This window comes from Electrophorus electricus, chromosome 14 (genome assembly GCF_013358815.1).
Source record: "Electrophorus electricus isolate fEleEle1 chromosome 14, fEleEle1.pri, whole genome shotgun sequence".
Taxonomy (NCBI): domain Eukaryota; kingdom Metazoa; phylum Chordata; class Actinopteri; order Gymnotiformes; family Gymnotidae; genus Electrophorus; species Electrophorus electricus.
This window is the reverse complement of record NC_049548.1, coordinates 10,639,543-10,655,318: the sequence shown is the minus strand read 5'-3', so window position 1 is coordinate 10,655,318 and position 15,776 is coordinate 10,639,543. Positions and strand designations below refer to the sequence as shown.

Here is a 15,776-nt window from a genome sequence, read left to right as displayed (position 1 = left end):
TGTAATCTGCGCCTGTGCTGACTGAGCTTTCTGGGAAACGTAGTTTATTCTTATCAGCAGAAGCGTCACGGAACTAATTTCAATTTCAACTCTTTTTCATTGGCTTTGGGCTAGCAGCAGTCAACAACAATAATTTATATGTATCCCCTTTAGCATTATATCGAACGACTGAATGAACAATGAACCCTTTGAAAAATTCAACCTACAATTCAAGTGTCAATCTGTTTTCTGGCGCTGTCCGTTCAGCACCATAGACGTTTGGACACTTTCAAAGTATTATACTGATGTATCACTTGCCCCTAAAACATTATGTGATGAAATGTGATGTTAAGGTGAAGGAAACGCGCCAGTAGGCCTTTCTCCAGGCTGAGACGGCAGAGTACTCCGCTCAAGGGCCGTGTTGTTTTTCCGTGTAAAATATTGGGGTTTCATGCGAGGCGAATTAATTCGTTTGATGGAATGAATAAAACGTAGTTCATTAGTTGAGTTGGAATAAGTTATATCATGCTGTCCAGTGCTGCGCATAAAAATGATGCTATTTTTATATAGTAGAAAACGATATGACTGGTTAGGGTGCCGGTGTCTTACTGTAGGTTAACATAATTTCAAATAAGCAGTATTTTACTATCATGTAAAATCAATTCAAATTTCCAGCTATTATATGATCATATGGATTCCTCGGAAATTAAATACTAAAAACTACAAAGCGTATTTGTATTTTGTTGTACAGCTCATTTTAAGCAAGTCTTAACATGTCAGTGTGATTAAATTAACTCGTGTGATCAGATTAGCAGATAATCAATTAATTTTGTCTACACAATACATACCAATGATTCTGTGAACTCGCTTGAATTTGATGTCGAACATTTTGTAATAAATCCATGATAAATTATCGCAAAATGCTACATTTATACCCCGACTATACTGAATTCACATTTCTCTATCTCGTCTAGGCTATTAATGTTTGTGCAGTATTATGCTGAGTTTCATAAAATGATGCAAGCGAAGCGTGTGCGTCATGAGTCCTGACATATAAAGGCGCGTTGAACGCCTAACACGCCCACCGGTGACCGCGGTTGTAGGGCATACGTCGACGCTCCAGGACAATATCAAGAATTCAGAGTACAATAACGGTAACGTAATTAAACACATTCTGTCGTTGACTGTTTTAGAAAAGGTAACACTGTGGCTTGGTACATGGTTTGAGTGAGTTCATTACATCCATATTAGGTGAACGCGTCTAGGTGGCATAATTCAGTTTACTTAGGCTACCATCATTCACTTAACCAGACGAGAACGTTTGGCTAACGTTAGCTTTCTCCCGCATGGATGTTCGTCTAGTGCGGGCTCCATCACCTGTGGAAAAAGGCGGGTCGTGTATGATTTAATTTTAACGTATAGAAAACTCTTATTTGGGCTTATTTCTTTATCGACGTATTGGTTAGTTATCCATGTGACGGTTAATGTTAAACGTACCAGCTGTTTGGTGGTTGCGGAATTGCTAGGTAAGTAGGTTAACCTAGCTAAGCCGGCTAGCGAGCTAGTCGGTAATTTTCCACGAAGTTGATGAGGTGACGGGATGCAGAAAAGGAGCCTCGGTACCTGTGATGTGCTGTGGACCGTGACCGGAATAACCGGATTCGTTAGTCCTTAACTAGCTAGGCAAGATCCAGATTTCGAGATACTGAATTCACTGGCTAGTTACCAGTCTTGGCTAGCTAGCTATAAATAACCAACGTTAACGCTAGAAAGATAGCTGAGGCTGGACAGCAGCGTTGCCTGTAAATTACACGTATCCAGGTATCGATGCTAGTGGTTAAGTTTGCTAGTTGGCTACGTAGGATAGTTAATGATACAACACCTTTCCCAATTTTTGGAGTGCATTTTATAAATATCTGGAAAATTACATCATTAAACTTCAGTTAGCTAAGTAGCTATCTTACTGTTCGTCATACACAAAAAGGCTAGCTAGCGTTACTAGTTAACTAGCTAATTAATTTATAAGTAACGTTGACAAAACAAGTTTGCATTATGCTAATGTGTTGCGCATGGTAAAACATGTATAGGCTTGTATTAAACCAGTTTAGCTAGCTACTTGGCTAGTCCTTTTTCAATATTCGGTGTGGTTTCAAATTTGATCTAACCCACGATATGGCATTTCCAGTCTGCACGCATGCACGTTTACTCAAATAGTCGTAGAAACGCTTTCCTAGGTAAATTCAAACGGTTAACTAGTTAACAAATCATATTTTCGGGATATTTTGCTTTAACGTAAGTACATGTAAAAAAAAAAAATAAATAAATCAGTCTGCTCTCAGCAGCTGTCTCAGTCATTCATTTAGTAAACCAGAGGGAGTGAGAGATTGTACATTCACTTCAACTGTTTTAAAAACGTGCGTTTTGGTTTCATGCTTGGTTTACTGCTTCATGCGGATTAGAAGATCGCGCGTGTTTGCGCGCACATGCTTTTCTTAATTTAGCAGCAGCCTAGTAGTGGGTGTGTGTGAGAGGGTGTCGCGCTGCAGCCTATCGCCTTCCAGTGACCAATTTTGACAGGCAAAACAAACGCAACTCTTTTCCCTTGATGGGGTCACTGTCCTTGGTGAGGTCGAAGCGCACATGTTATAAAATCTCACGGTTACAGGTTTCTGTAATATTCCCCCCTTTTTTAACTACTTCTCAAGAAGCAGAATATCATTCTCCTCGCCTGATGAGGCACGAGTGAAAATCATTAAAAAATAATTAACGAATGAAATAAGGAATTAAAATGAATCATGCAGACATTCGCATTATGCCTGGATTGTTCAACTATGTAAATCACATATTAACTATTTTGATTCTAAAACCAGGAGAATTATCTTGGGTTTGGACTTTAAACAGTTGAATACATGTCAAAGCAGAAGTTACACTTATTGTAGTACTGCATTAATTCAGTTAGTTTTTGAAATGGGAAAGTTAACTCAGTTAAATATGGTGACAGATTGAGATGTTGGTTAACCTCATCACAATTTTGGAAAAAAAACAATAGACCAAAACACTTATCAGTTTGCCTTTTATATAGCTTTAAATATTGAAGTTGAATTCTGAATCTTTATTTTAAAAATGTTACATGACATGAAAGGTCTGGATTTAACTGAAATTAGTGGGGTTGGTATAGAAACATTGAAGTGGAAATGGCCTATTCTGAATAGATTTCAAATGCAGCAAATTTAAATTTTGCTGCAAATATGGCATCTGTATACAGCAGCAATGCTAATAAAGACTATTTCAATGGCCACCATCTCACCATATGAAGCCATTTTTTTTAACACAAACATAATCTCAGATAACCTTTGTATCTAAATAAAGCCCAGTTGTGCATACCTCTGCACCTGGAGGTCCACAGGCCAGAACATTTTTGGTAATTTAATTACTTGAAATGCCTGATTCAACTCCCAATGTAATATCCAGTTTTAGGAGGTGTGTTTGGGCAGGGACATCAAACTGTTGGACTTTGCCCTTCAGGACCTGATCCTAGCATTGCTGCTCTGGAGCTTTCTGAACAGCTGTCCCTAAAATGATTCCAAGTATTGATTTGAGTCCAGAAATCCATGCCGAAGCTTAGAAAAAGACCAAAAAGAAAAGACATGCGACTCTGAAAATACAAAATGGTTGTTTGCTCCTCAGAATGGGCTAAAGTTGAATAAGAGAGGGTGGGGGGGAACTTGCAAGTTACTTGGTACAAATCTTAAAAAATAAAAATAAAAATGTAGTCTCTTTAAAGAGTAAGGTAAATTTTATGTGGACCTAGTTCTAGGTGTTTTGTCAGTTCTTGTTTTCTGATTAAATTTATCAGTATTGCCTCACCTTTCCGGTTTGTTTGCACGAGTCATTAATGGCATTGTCTGGGCACTTTGAGCTGCTGTTTCTGCAACCAGATACTCAACAAAATGGCAGTGTGTGCTAACAGGTTGGGGATTATGCATACAAGTAGTCTGGTTCAGGCATCATGAAAATCCCAGTTGTGGGTGTACAAGAAGGGTGCTGGTATGCAGGATGCTTATTTTGGTAGGATGCATAGTGCTTTGTGGCATTTCGTCTGCTGTGCATTGGTATTAGTTTCATGTGTTGTAGTTTAGGTGCTGTGGCAAAAATGGGGAAACTGGTTTGTTGCATACATCATTTCATGTGACCTTGCTTAAAGGCCAGAATTATTTCACCTATCTTGGAACAGGTAACCCAGAAATTTACATAAGACTATGAAATGCTTTATTTTGAAACAACACAATTTTGGCAAGCTAACCTCTCATCGCTGCAGTTATTGTTAAAGTACACGGATATAGGCTCTTAGGAACAGACCCAAGCGATACATGTGCAGTCACTTACTGCTTGGTTTTATGGAACAAATGTAACAGTGGAACAGTTTACCAGTCAAGATAAATATGACCACTAGACCTATATAGCTATAAATACACAGTAAATCTTTGAACTACTTTATAATATTTTGACCATGTTTCAAGTAAAGATGAGCTCTTTACTTGATGAGAAAAGATGAGAACTTGAGCTCACCTAAATACCATCTCTGCAACTACTCACAAATAGCTTGGATATCCACTAGTTTGAAAATGAATACAAGAAGTACTGAACATGCTCATCACCAAATGTACCTGGTCTCCCTCACTGCTTGCTAGCTATCTTTTCACTAGACTGAAAAGTGACTGCATAGCTATCTAGCAAGCTAATCTTAAAATGCACATTCAATCATGTAAGTACACAGCATAATGGTTAAAATAACAATTTGCACTGTTGTAATAAAGTGCTAGTAGATGTGTGCATAACAAAATGCAACAATTTGGGCCTGGTTTAGATTTTAAAATATTGACTGGTTCTTTTGCTTCAAAAACTGCTTAAACTATGACAAAATTGATCAGATTAGTCATGAATCTTGTCATGGTTTCAATAACTAACAATGTATAGTTAAATATCATATTTTGTGATATATCTGAATATACCAAAGATGGAGTTATTGCTCACTACCAAAAATGGGTAATGTTCTGCAAAAGTGCAGACACCAGTTCTTTGCCCTGAGCATTGTCACTGTTTAAAAATAAACTTTACTGTAATCAACATTAGCTGAGAGCCCTCTCTTTGTTACCATGTGTCATGCCATCATTCCTAATGTTTTTAGTATAAGAGCAATAAACCAAAATATGTCAAAACCGATTTGCTTTGTTTTTAGTAAGGCAGAGACAGATTTCCAACTCTCTTCTCACTGTTGTCAGATGCTCTCTTGCTAATGCTACAACTTGCTCGACAGAAATGCCTTGATTACTGCAAAGCAAAGATATAATTTAAAAAAACAACTGAATATTTCTTAAGCTAAAGCACTAGTAGTGTAATGATGCATACAGAACAAATATATGACCACAAATTAAGCAAATCAACATAAGTTCTAAGTTGGAGAGAAATTGTTTGACCTTGGAGGTTTTTAATTTGAGTTCTGTTTGTGTACTTTCTTCTCTGTTTCTGCAGGAATCATAATGAAGTCCATGTTGACCCATCTGACAAGGGCTGTGGGCAGGGCCTGTCCTGCCCTCAGCTGCACAGTGCATTCTGGGACACGGGCAGTCTCATCAGTAGCATCCCAAGCCAAGCATGAGGAGCGGCAGCTCACTTCTGAAGAAGTGTACAGTCGCGAGGAGCGTTATGGAGCACACAATTACCATCCTCTCCCTGTCGCCCTGGAGAGAGGAGAGGGTGAGTAAGACCTACAGGCAACAGTCACACTGCTGTTGTGGAATGGCTATTTATATTTTCTCATTTGCATGTTTGATAATATCTGTTATTTGCATAATAATATTTGTAATATGCAAATGATTCCTTAAGGAGTCAGGAATTGTTTTTGTATGTTGCAAGCTTAGGATCTTGGTTGGTTAAAGGGTTCCTTATTTTTAAGGGCACTATTTCATTACCATGTTGACTTCCAGGAACCCATAGCTACTCAAAAAACAAACCAATAGGTCACCGTGTTGCCACTTATAGCTTGGGTTTCCCACTGAAGTCCTGGGGCCCCACTGCTGTTCCATATAGTGCCTAATCTAGCACACCTCAGTGTTTGACTGTTTGAAGTATGTTAGGCAGGTTGATTGGTCATTTGCTGACAGTGTTTCCTCTAATCACAGATACTAGAGCTAGCTAGCAGTATTAAATATATGGCTAGCTAGAATAATAACTTGCCTCGCCAGGTTAGCATGCAATGTTAAGATAATAGCCTACCTTAATCCTCAGCACTGAACATTGACACAGTGTTAAGATTCATTCTCTCAGTGAGTTGAAAATACGTGACACAGTTCTCTCTTCATATCAAGAATAGGCAGGACTGTACTAATGTTTAGCAAGATTGTGGAGCCTCAAATTACTTCCAAAATGTAACAGTGATGCTTGAAATGATCAAAAACAGGAATGTCAGTGTTTATTACATTCAAATTCAAATCAGAAGGTGAACTCATGCAGGTATAAAATGCAGAGAAATGTGATATTCTCATTTGACATGTCGTAACAGCAACAGAAAAACATGAAGGTCAGTCACTTAATTCTGTCCAGGTGTTTTTTCCTCCAATTTTCCTGCATTTCAAGGATAATCAAATTTCAAAGTGATTACATGAGTGAATTTGAGTGGCATGTCTAGACTCTTATTTTAAACCACGTAATATTACTGCATTCTATTGTTTTGAAAAATTATTGCATGAGTGAGACCCTTTCTCCATCTGCAAGATGCTAATAAATTGATCTGTGCTCCCCCCCATGACTACTGTAATGTATTGATCATAGGACTTCCAGCAATAAACACGACCTCAATTTGTTTATTGTATATGCAATTAATAAATTGATAGTTTTATGGAAAAGTGTGTTTTGAACTTTTTTTTTTTTTTTTTTTTTTCCCTGGGCCTGTTAAAATATACAAGGGGTGAGAAACTGATCTGCTGGCCTAGGGTGGACACTGTACCTGATCCATCTCTTCAGCACATCATGGCCTTCAGGGGCCATGAAGTTAATTGTTTTTTTTTTTTTTTTTTTTTTTTTTTTTTTACATATTTGTGCATTCACATAAGGCATGTGTAGTTGGGAATAAAATGTGTATTAAGTATTTCTCTTGGCAAGGAACATGGAAAAGCATAGGTTACTTACCCTATATAGTTAGTAAGAATGCAACCATTGTGGCAGGTAAATTAACTACAGAATAAATGCTAATATTAGAAGTTGGACTTCAAATTCTTTAGTAAATATTTTAATTTAAACACTGTGTTTGAATAGAAATATCCAAATTAATAGAAATTACCATTTTGCAACTTTGAAATGCAATTTGGATATGTCCATCATTAAGGGTAACTGAGAAGATCTCTGCATCCAAAAAGTAATATTTAAAGGAACAAGTCATTTAGTTTTGTATGCTCTAGCTACTCTTAGCCCTATCTGCTATGCAGATCATTTTAATAAGACCTTCCATATACACCGCCATGCAAAAGTTTGTGTGCCCCTGGTCAAAATTTGTGATGCTGAATAGTTGAGTGAGTAGATGATGAAAATGCATAAAATTAAAGGTGGTCTTTTTTCAAAATTAAGATTAGTGTATTTTTGTTTTGTACAATTTTAGGGTGGGGGGGGAGTAAAGGAGTTTGGGTTGCCCTTTGAGTTTTGAGCTGTTGGATAACTTTTACCAAGATCTCAGACCTTAGACTGTTAGGACTATGACTTGTTCAGTCATTTTTAGGAATGGCTAGGTGGTGCCAATTTTCAAAGCTTTATAAATGCTTGGATTCCTCAAACCTTGTGTTGACAGCACCAATGGTCTACTTTAAGCAGCTGCTTCATGCTCTGAAAGGGGAAAATAATTGATGCCCACAAAACAGGAGGCTTTAAGAGGATAGGAAAGTGTTTTCATATAGCGCTGTCTGCAGATCATGATGTAATTAAATGACAGTTAACAGGAATGGCGCAGTCATGCTGACGTTGGGAAGACTAAGAAAGTTCCAAGAGAACTGCTTGTAGAATTACTACAAATGCAAATCCTAACCCATGTTTGACTGGAGGGGGGAAAAAACCTTCAGGAAGACTGTTCAGACTCTGGAGTGGTGGTGCACTGTTCTACTGTTCAGTGACACCTGGACAAATATGACCTTCATTGAAGAGTCATCAGAAGAAAATCTTTCCTGCAAATGGAACATTTGCTGCACTGAGCAAAGGTATGCTTGGAGAAAGGATGCAAAATTTAATGAAAAGTATATCTCCCCAAGTGTTTGATCTCATGGCTTTCACCGTCCCCTGACAAACATTTGAAAATCTGTATATCGACCTCAAAAAAAGCAGTGCATGAAAAACCCAGCCCAAGAATCTCACCCTTTGAAGGATTTTCAGCCATGCTTCCTTTCAGTCAAGAACTGAGAGACTGCTTGGTACAAAAAGCATTTAGAAGCCATGATGCTTGTTCAAGGGCTGTTAAAGTACTATGCAGAAGCCCAAACATTTGCTTCAGGCCCTTCTCCTTTTTTAAGGATAAATATTTGCATAAAATGTGAAGTGTACGTTTAACTTTTATGCCTTTTGGAAATCAGCTGATCTGCTATACAGTAACGGAGGTTTTGACCAGGGTGCTTATGCCACGATCATAGAAAATCTAGATAGTATGTGAACCCTAAAACTGGGGGAGGGAGAAAAACAAAAACTGACAGAATGGAGAATTATACTGGGTGGCTCCCATTCCTGTATCAGATGGCTGTAGGTATGATGAACAAGCTGTCTTGTTCAAGCTGTCAATTAAGCCCTTCTTAGAATTCAAAGACTCTTTTGGTTTAGCTGCACTATTGTCTTATGGTTGTATCTAAGCAGTTATTAAAAAGCTAATTTTAGAACAGGAGTAGTGAACAAATCCTGTATCTGCTGTATGTTTGTATTTTATTGAATTTATTGCAAGTGGCTAGGGATACATGTGCCTAAGAAAAGAAAAAATTAAATGTAAACTGTTACCTGAATTCACAGCGCTTTCTCTTAGAGCCAGTTCATCTTAGGATTGCGCTTAATCATGGAGCCATTCTCATTCTATGTGTGCCAAATTTTGAGTGCATTGACTGACACAAATTTGTTGGCTGGTGTATGCCTGTTCATGATGAATTGAAGTAGGCAGTGTTTATTGTCTGCTTCATGTCCATTTCAGGAATTTACGTGTGGGATGTAGAGGGCCGTCGTTACTATGACTTCCTGAGTGCTTACAGCGCAGTTAACCAGGGCCACTGCCACCCGAAAATCATTGCTGCCTTGAACACCCAGGCCTCTCGGCTCACGCTCACTTCTAGAGCATTCTACAACGATGTTCTGGGCACCTACGAGGAGTACATCACAACCTTGTTTGGATATGACAAAGTCCTGCCTATGAACACAGGTTATTTAGTATTCTTCTGTTTTGAGTTTTTCTTTTACAGAATCTCACAGAACTCAGTCACTTCTGTAACACACCACAGGACTAATCTTTTGCTTGACTGTGTACCTATGTTTGTTACAGTGGTGGTACTTACTTTTTGCTGTTGTGTTGAATGGTTAAGGTGTGGAGGGTGGAGAGACAGCCTGTAAACTGGCGCGTAAATGGGCCTACAGTGTGAAGGCTGTTCCTAAATATGAGGCAAAGATCTTGTTTGCAAGTAAGTCCTTAGAGGAGTTGAATATCTGTAAATGTTGATTTATTTTTAACTTTCTGTATTTGTGTTTCCCTTAATGTTAACAGTATAAGAGAGCTTTACTTTTCAGCTATAAACAGCTACAGTATTTGGAGCTACAATATTTGACTTGGACTTAATGTCAAGCCACATGGCTCAGTAGTCACTGTTTGTAATGTGATGTTCTAGAAGATTAATTTCTGCCTATCTCTTTCAATAGAGGGTAATTTCTGGGGCCGCACTATGGCTGCCATCTCAAGCTCGACGGACCCCAGCAGTTACGATGGCTTCGGACCGTTTATGCCTGGCTTTGAGCTTGTGCCTTATAACAACATCCCTGCACTGGAGGTACTGCCCCTGCTCTGCTGGAGGCTTCATCTCTTCTCCACTGGCTTTGCCTTTCAGTGTTTACTTTTTCATTGCCTTTCCTTGTTTCAGATAATTTTTATTTTTGAATCCAAGTCATAAAAGTAATTTGTCCACAGCAGCCTACATGTATAGGAAACTGTAGTTTTGCAGTTTTTTGGTCTGAAGCACAGCAGCGACTCAGGTTTGCTTGGTTGATCATGCAGCTCAGTTATGATTTGCTCAGACACCCAAACATTTACATCCAAAAAACTACACCACTGAAACATAATCACATTTTAAACTCTGTGCTTCTGGGTTCTTGGTGTCTGTGTGTGTGTAGAAAGCCCTGCAGGATTCCAGAGTGGCTGGGTTCATGGTGGAGCCCATACAGGGTGAGGCTGGAGTAGTAGTCCCAGACCCAGGCTACCTAACCAAAGTGCGTGAGCTCTGCACAAAATACAATGTGAGTAACAAACCTACCCACAACTGTGGCTCCATCTGCACACATCACTTTAGCAATGACATGACGTGCTTTATGAGCCCCCGTCATGAAGCAGTGCAATGCCCCCACTCCTTGTTTTAAAATAGAGGGGGGGAGTGGGAATATGAATTCATTGAGTATTGCAGTTTGTGAATTAATGTATAACTGCCACAACACACATCAGAATTAAATGCAGTTTTTTGCTTTTAAGCTTTTGTGTGTGTGCGGGCGCGTGTGTGTGTACGCGCACCATAGGTCCTGTTTATTGCGGATGAGGTCCAGACGGGTTTGGCACGTACAGGCCGCCGGCTGGCTGTGGACCACGAGGCTGTGCGGCCAGACCTGGTGGTGCTAGGCAAAGCTCTCTCCGGGGGCGTGTATCCTGTGAGTGGCTAGAACACACAACACACTTTTATAAACATATACAAACACACCTGGTATTTCTTGGAAAGGTCTACAGGTATGCCCTTGCTGGAACAGACAAACATATCCACACAAACACTATGGGTTCTAGGAACAACTGGTGAGTGCAAGAAGGTGTTTATGTACTGTGGTGTTAGAAAAAGCTATAACAATATAAATAAATAAACAAATTTATGTTTACAATATTTATTTGATGCTTTTATTCAAAGTGACTTCTAATTGAACACAACTTGAGCAATTGATGGTTAAGGGCCTTGCTCAAGGGCGCAACACTGGAAACTTGGCAGTGATCTTCTGATTACTTGTCAAGTACCTTAACCACTGAGCTACCCCTGCTAAATAAACAAATCAATCCCATTGTGATTGATTTATATTAATATAATTATAATAATACAATATTAACAGTGGTGCAACACACTGTAATATGATCTTGGCACATTCCTCAGAAAGCAGGAAGTGAAGAGGCTTTTACTTGTTTGTCGTGATAACTTAAAGCAGGCTCATCCAGTTGCTTGCTACTACAGGGACACCTGCAATTAAAACCCAAACACCCCCACCACAACAGCTGTGCATGCCAGCAATGACATTCTTTTAGCAAGGACAAATAATTGTGGCAGTAATCCAAAACCCAGTGTCAGAAAGGGTGTGGGGCATGGTAAGTCTTTCACTGTGTAGGCCCAGTCCTAACGGGTTTAAATGTGTCTTAAACAATGAGGCATTGAGCTAGGATGGTCCTTTTCCACTTCTGGGTGTGGTCATATTTTTGTGATTTATTAGCTGGGTTACAATTTGCATGTTTGATCATGTGCTTCAGTTGCAGAGTCAAGTATGTACCATTTTGCTCAGGGACTACCACTAGGGGGCACAGCTGTATATGGTTTGATAATGGAGCGCTGCTGCCCAGCTTGCATCGAAGCTTGGTAATGTCTTATTTGTCATGAGTTGAATGACCTGTGTTTAAGCTGCCTTAGTCACTTCTCTTTTTGACTGTGTTCATTACTTTGTGTTATTTCTATATTCTCGGTAAAAGAAAACTCATTTCACAATAAATGTATACTGTTCTTCAGATTCCTGGTTTATTAGTTATGGGAATGCTGCTAGGAATGTCTTCCTTATTCCTGTTTTGATTTTGTATGTTTTAAAATTCTCCACATACGAGTTGTTCTGCGTGTTTTTCCTGAGTAGTCTTTGCGACAATGTTTAAACCACCAAGACACAGGTTGAGGATAAACATTTGGGTCTTAAATCTAACAACGATGCATGTTAAAATGGAAGACACTGCAATGTGATACACACAATGAGATCTGAATGATGATAAACACCACTTTAACAGGGCTGGGAAAGGAATGCACCCTTTGTTGTGATTAACAGTCTTGTGAGCGGACTTTTGACTAACACAGACAGTAATATGACTTAGCAGGGGAATGGGAAAAGAATGACATTTTCCGCTTTAGTGGAGGAGTGTAAGCCACAATTCTGCAATCCTGGCCTTTGAGTTCTGCTGCACTGCACATTTGAGGATCTTTTTAACCTCCCAACACATGCCTTTACTAAGCAGCTCAAAGTGTCTTTCATGAGTCTAGAAGTGATGTGTTTAGAGCATGAGAAACATTTGAATGTGTAGTGCTGTGCTCCTGCATTGCTGGTTGAGAAAGGTCTAGGGTAGATCTGGGCACTGTGTTGCGGGTCTGTGTCTTAGTTGAGTCAGTGGTGTAACTACTGTTTTTGTTCCAGGTGTCTGCGGTGCTATGTGATGATGAGGTGATGCTGACTATCAAACCAGGTGAGCACGGCTCCACCTATGGAGGAAATCCACTCGCTTGCAGAGTTGCCATCGCTGCCCTCCAGGTCTGTTTCCACCCACCCGACTCCTTATCTCGTCTTCCACCCACCCACACATGTAGCCATTTTGCATTTGTATGGAGCATTGCGTGATGTTTAGGCATTGCTTGACTGTGAAACCTGGCTTCTTGTTCTATATACCTCTATGAAGAGTTATTTTCCGTACCTCATCTAATGACTTTTAACCCTTTGATTCAAGTTCTGATTAGTTCCTGATTCCAACTACTTTTGTCCATTTCTCAGTTCATTGACTGGTAATGGTGCTTTTGTTTCTTCTCATCTGATCAGGTCTTAGAAGAGGAGAAGCTGGCACAAAATGCTGAGAGAATGGGTCGCATTCTGAGGGCGGAGCTTAGCAAGCTGCCCAAAGAGATTGTGACAGTGGTGCGGGGGAAGGGCCTCCTCAATGCCATAGTCATCAAAGAGACTGAAGGTATGACTCAGTTTAATATACAGGGCAACTGCTCAAATAGTATTCTAGGGCTAGTCTACAAACAGAGAGTTAGTCTCACATCATCAGGTGCTTAATGCATCCTCTGCTCCTCCTCTAGAGGATGAGCTGCATTTCACATGGTCCAGTCTATATGGCTTAATGTGAAAACGCAAGTCTTCACGGCAGACAAAAGTTCTTTAAGTCTTATCCAGATTCTGCAACACAGAAAGTAGACATGCCAATTACTGAGCTTATGTTTTGGTTTTTGTTTTTTTGTTATGGATACAGCATTGGGGCAGTGTTGTGTTGAGAAATCTGAACACTGCTATCTGAAGTTATACTCCTTGGTTCAGTGTATTTGTTCAAAGTCTGTGCCTCAGATGCTGCTGATATGATCTTGCTATAGCTATGAGCTTAGGCTAATCTGTCCTTAACAGAGACTGTGTCTGCTTGTTCTTTTAGACTACGATGCCTGGCGAGTGTGCTTGCGTCTCCGTGACAATGGGCTCCTTGCCAAGCCAACTCATGGTGACATCATTAGACTGGCCCCACCCCTCATCATTAAAGAAGACCAGGTCAGAGAATGTGCTGATATCATCCAGAGAACCATCCTCTCATTCTAAATTGAAGAACCCTAAAATAAACCTCAATCTCTCTCCATCTATCTATCCATCTCAAAATCTCTGAACTGCAGGTAGAATGTCAACCCTATGAGTACATATATTAAAATATAATTTTGAAATATATTTGGGTACTTATGAAGATTGGTTTTGGTTTTAAATGGAATCACATACTTTTTAAAAATATCCTTGACTTTTAGTGTTTCTCCATGCAGTTTTTAGTTTTATGACGGTTTCTGTTACGATGCAAGGAATATGAAGGGTTGTGTAATTCTGGGTGAAGAGGACCCTGAACAGTACTGGACTGTGAGTCTCATAGATGCTGCTAGTTTTCAAGTGTCTCTCAGTCCCAGGCCTGGACACCCTGCATCACTGTGTGTTCCCAGTTCTAGCACACCTGGTTCAGGTCCTCAGGTGATTAGCAAGCATTTTGCAATTGAATCCCGGTGTGTTGGGGTCAGAGAGAGCATCATTAGCCACATCTATGCACCAGTCTGCTGACTGATGCTGAGTCTAAGCTTAGTTTTGGATAACATTCAGTGTATATAGGGTGTCCAGGACTTGGACTCAGTGCCTCTTAGCTGTTCCTTTTTATTTGTTTTGTTTGATGAATGCTGTGTATTTCTGATAAAATCATCAAACTGAAAATTATTCGAGGGAAAAAACTTGACTTAGCCAGTCTAAGTATACAAATTAAAAAGCTATAGATGTATTTTTTATCATACATCTTATTGCACACATTTTTCGTTAAAAAAAAAAAAGTTGGCTATTTTAATGCAACAAAAAATGCTGCATTGAGATATCAAAAATGGTCATTGAAAAACAGGAAACATTTTAACATGTCAACTGAAATGTTACAAAAGCTGATTTTCTACTGAAAGTGACATTCATGTAGGACATATGTAAAATTTTCTTGTGCGCTTGCCAGATGGAACAGCTTCTGTAAGTACGCATTACAAGTGTTAAAACATTCTGGTAAGGTCTTATCTGCTGCAGTGTTGATTTAACCTCTGCCCTATTTGAAATAATTATATTGGTACCATGATGCTGTTGGAGGACCAAACCTTTTGACTAGGACTTTTACAGCAATAAAGAAAACAACAAAACAACCAAAAAATCCAGAATGCTTTTGTTCCAAGGTCCCAGTCTGAATACACTGTAAAGCAAAGCAAGTCAGTCTGGCTAAGCAAAACATAACCTTTTGGGTCACACAAACCAATTTCTGTGTATTTAGAGACTGGACTAATTTGTTTATCAAGAAATGTATTCTGCTCTCCAGAAGTGTGTGTCTGTGTGTTTGCACTTGCATAGACTGGGACACTTTCATCTTGGCTTAAGCCTGTGAGACTAAACTTATTTATCTGTACAGAATGTTGTTAAAATTTTAATGATCGATTGTTAACTAAACAGCGTGCATACGGATTCAAAGATGATGTCCTGGTTAAACTTGTTTCATTATTCTTAAAATAAATGGCTGATGAATCAGTGTGGTGGCTAATTGTTGTTCTTAAATGTTTTGTTTACAGTTTTTTCCTAGATTTGTAATTTTGTCAAATATCTTCCTAGATTTGCAACAAACAATGAGTAAAGAATGGAATAAAGATTCCCCAGGATGTAGTGCTACATCTGACATGAGAGCAGCAGATGCAGTGCATACAGACAAGAAATCTGATCAACACCAACCACAGTGCCACTGTACAGATCACTATATGCAGTTTTAAACAATCATTAAACACAAAACAAGAGAATGGATAATAGGTCATTGGTGGTACTGTTTTAGAGGTAATTTCAGTCAATGTGCAGATGACAATCTACAGATTAAGTGAGAAAAGTGACTAAATGAAATAGGTGGTGCAATAGAAATGAAAATTGGGCTGAGTTATTTAAGGTGGGCTTGAACCCAGGTCAGCTAGGTGATGACACCACGTGAGCAACCACGGCCC

General features: G+C 39.2%; 1 protein-coding gene across 1 annotated transcript; it reads left to right on the top strand.

The window, feature by feature from the left end:
- Positions 1–1,061: 1,061 nt before the first annotated feature.
- On the top strand, positions 1,062–15,319 carry oat (ornithine aminotransferase). The gene is made up of 10 exons (XM_027016794.2): positions 1,062–1,133; positions 5,512–5,736; positions 9,191–9,415; positions 9,576–9,671; positions 9,907–10,034; positions 10,375–10,497; positions 10,771–10,899; positions 12,673–12,786; positions 13,069–13,213; positions 13,676–15,319. The coding sequence occupies exons 2-10, from the start codon at positions 5,520–5,522 to the stop codon at positions 13,834–13,836; spliced, it is 1,338 nt and encodes a 445-aa protein (XP_026872595.1). The 5' UTR covers positions 1,062–1,133; positions 5,512–5,519; the 3' UTR covers positions 13,837–15,319.
- The last annotated feature ends 457 nt before the right edge of the window (positions 15,320–15,776 follow it).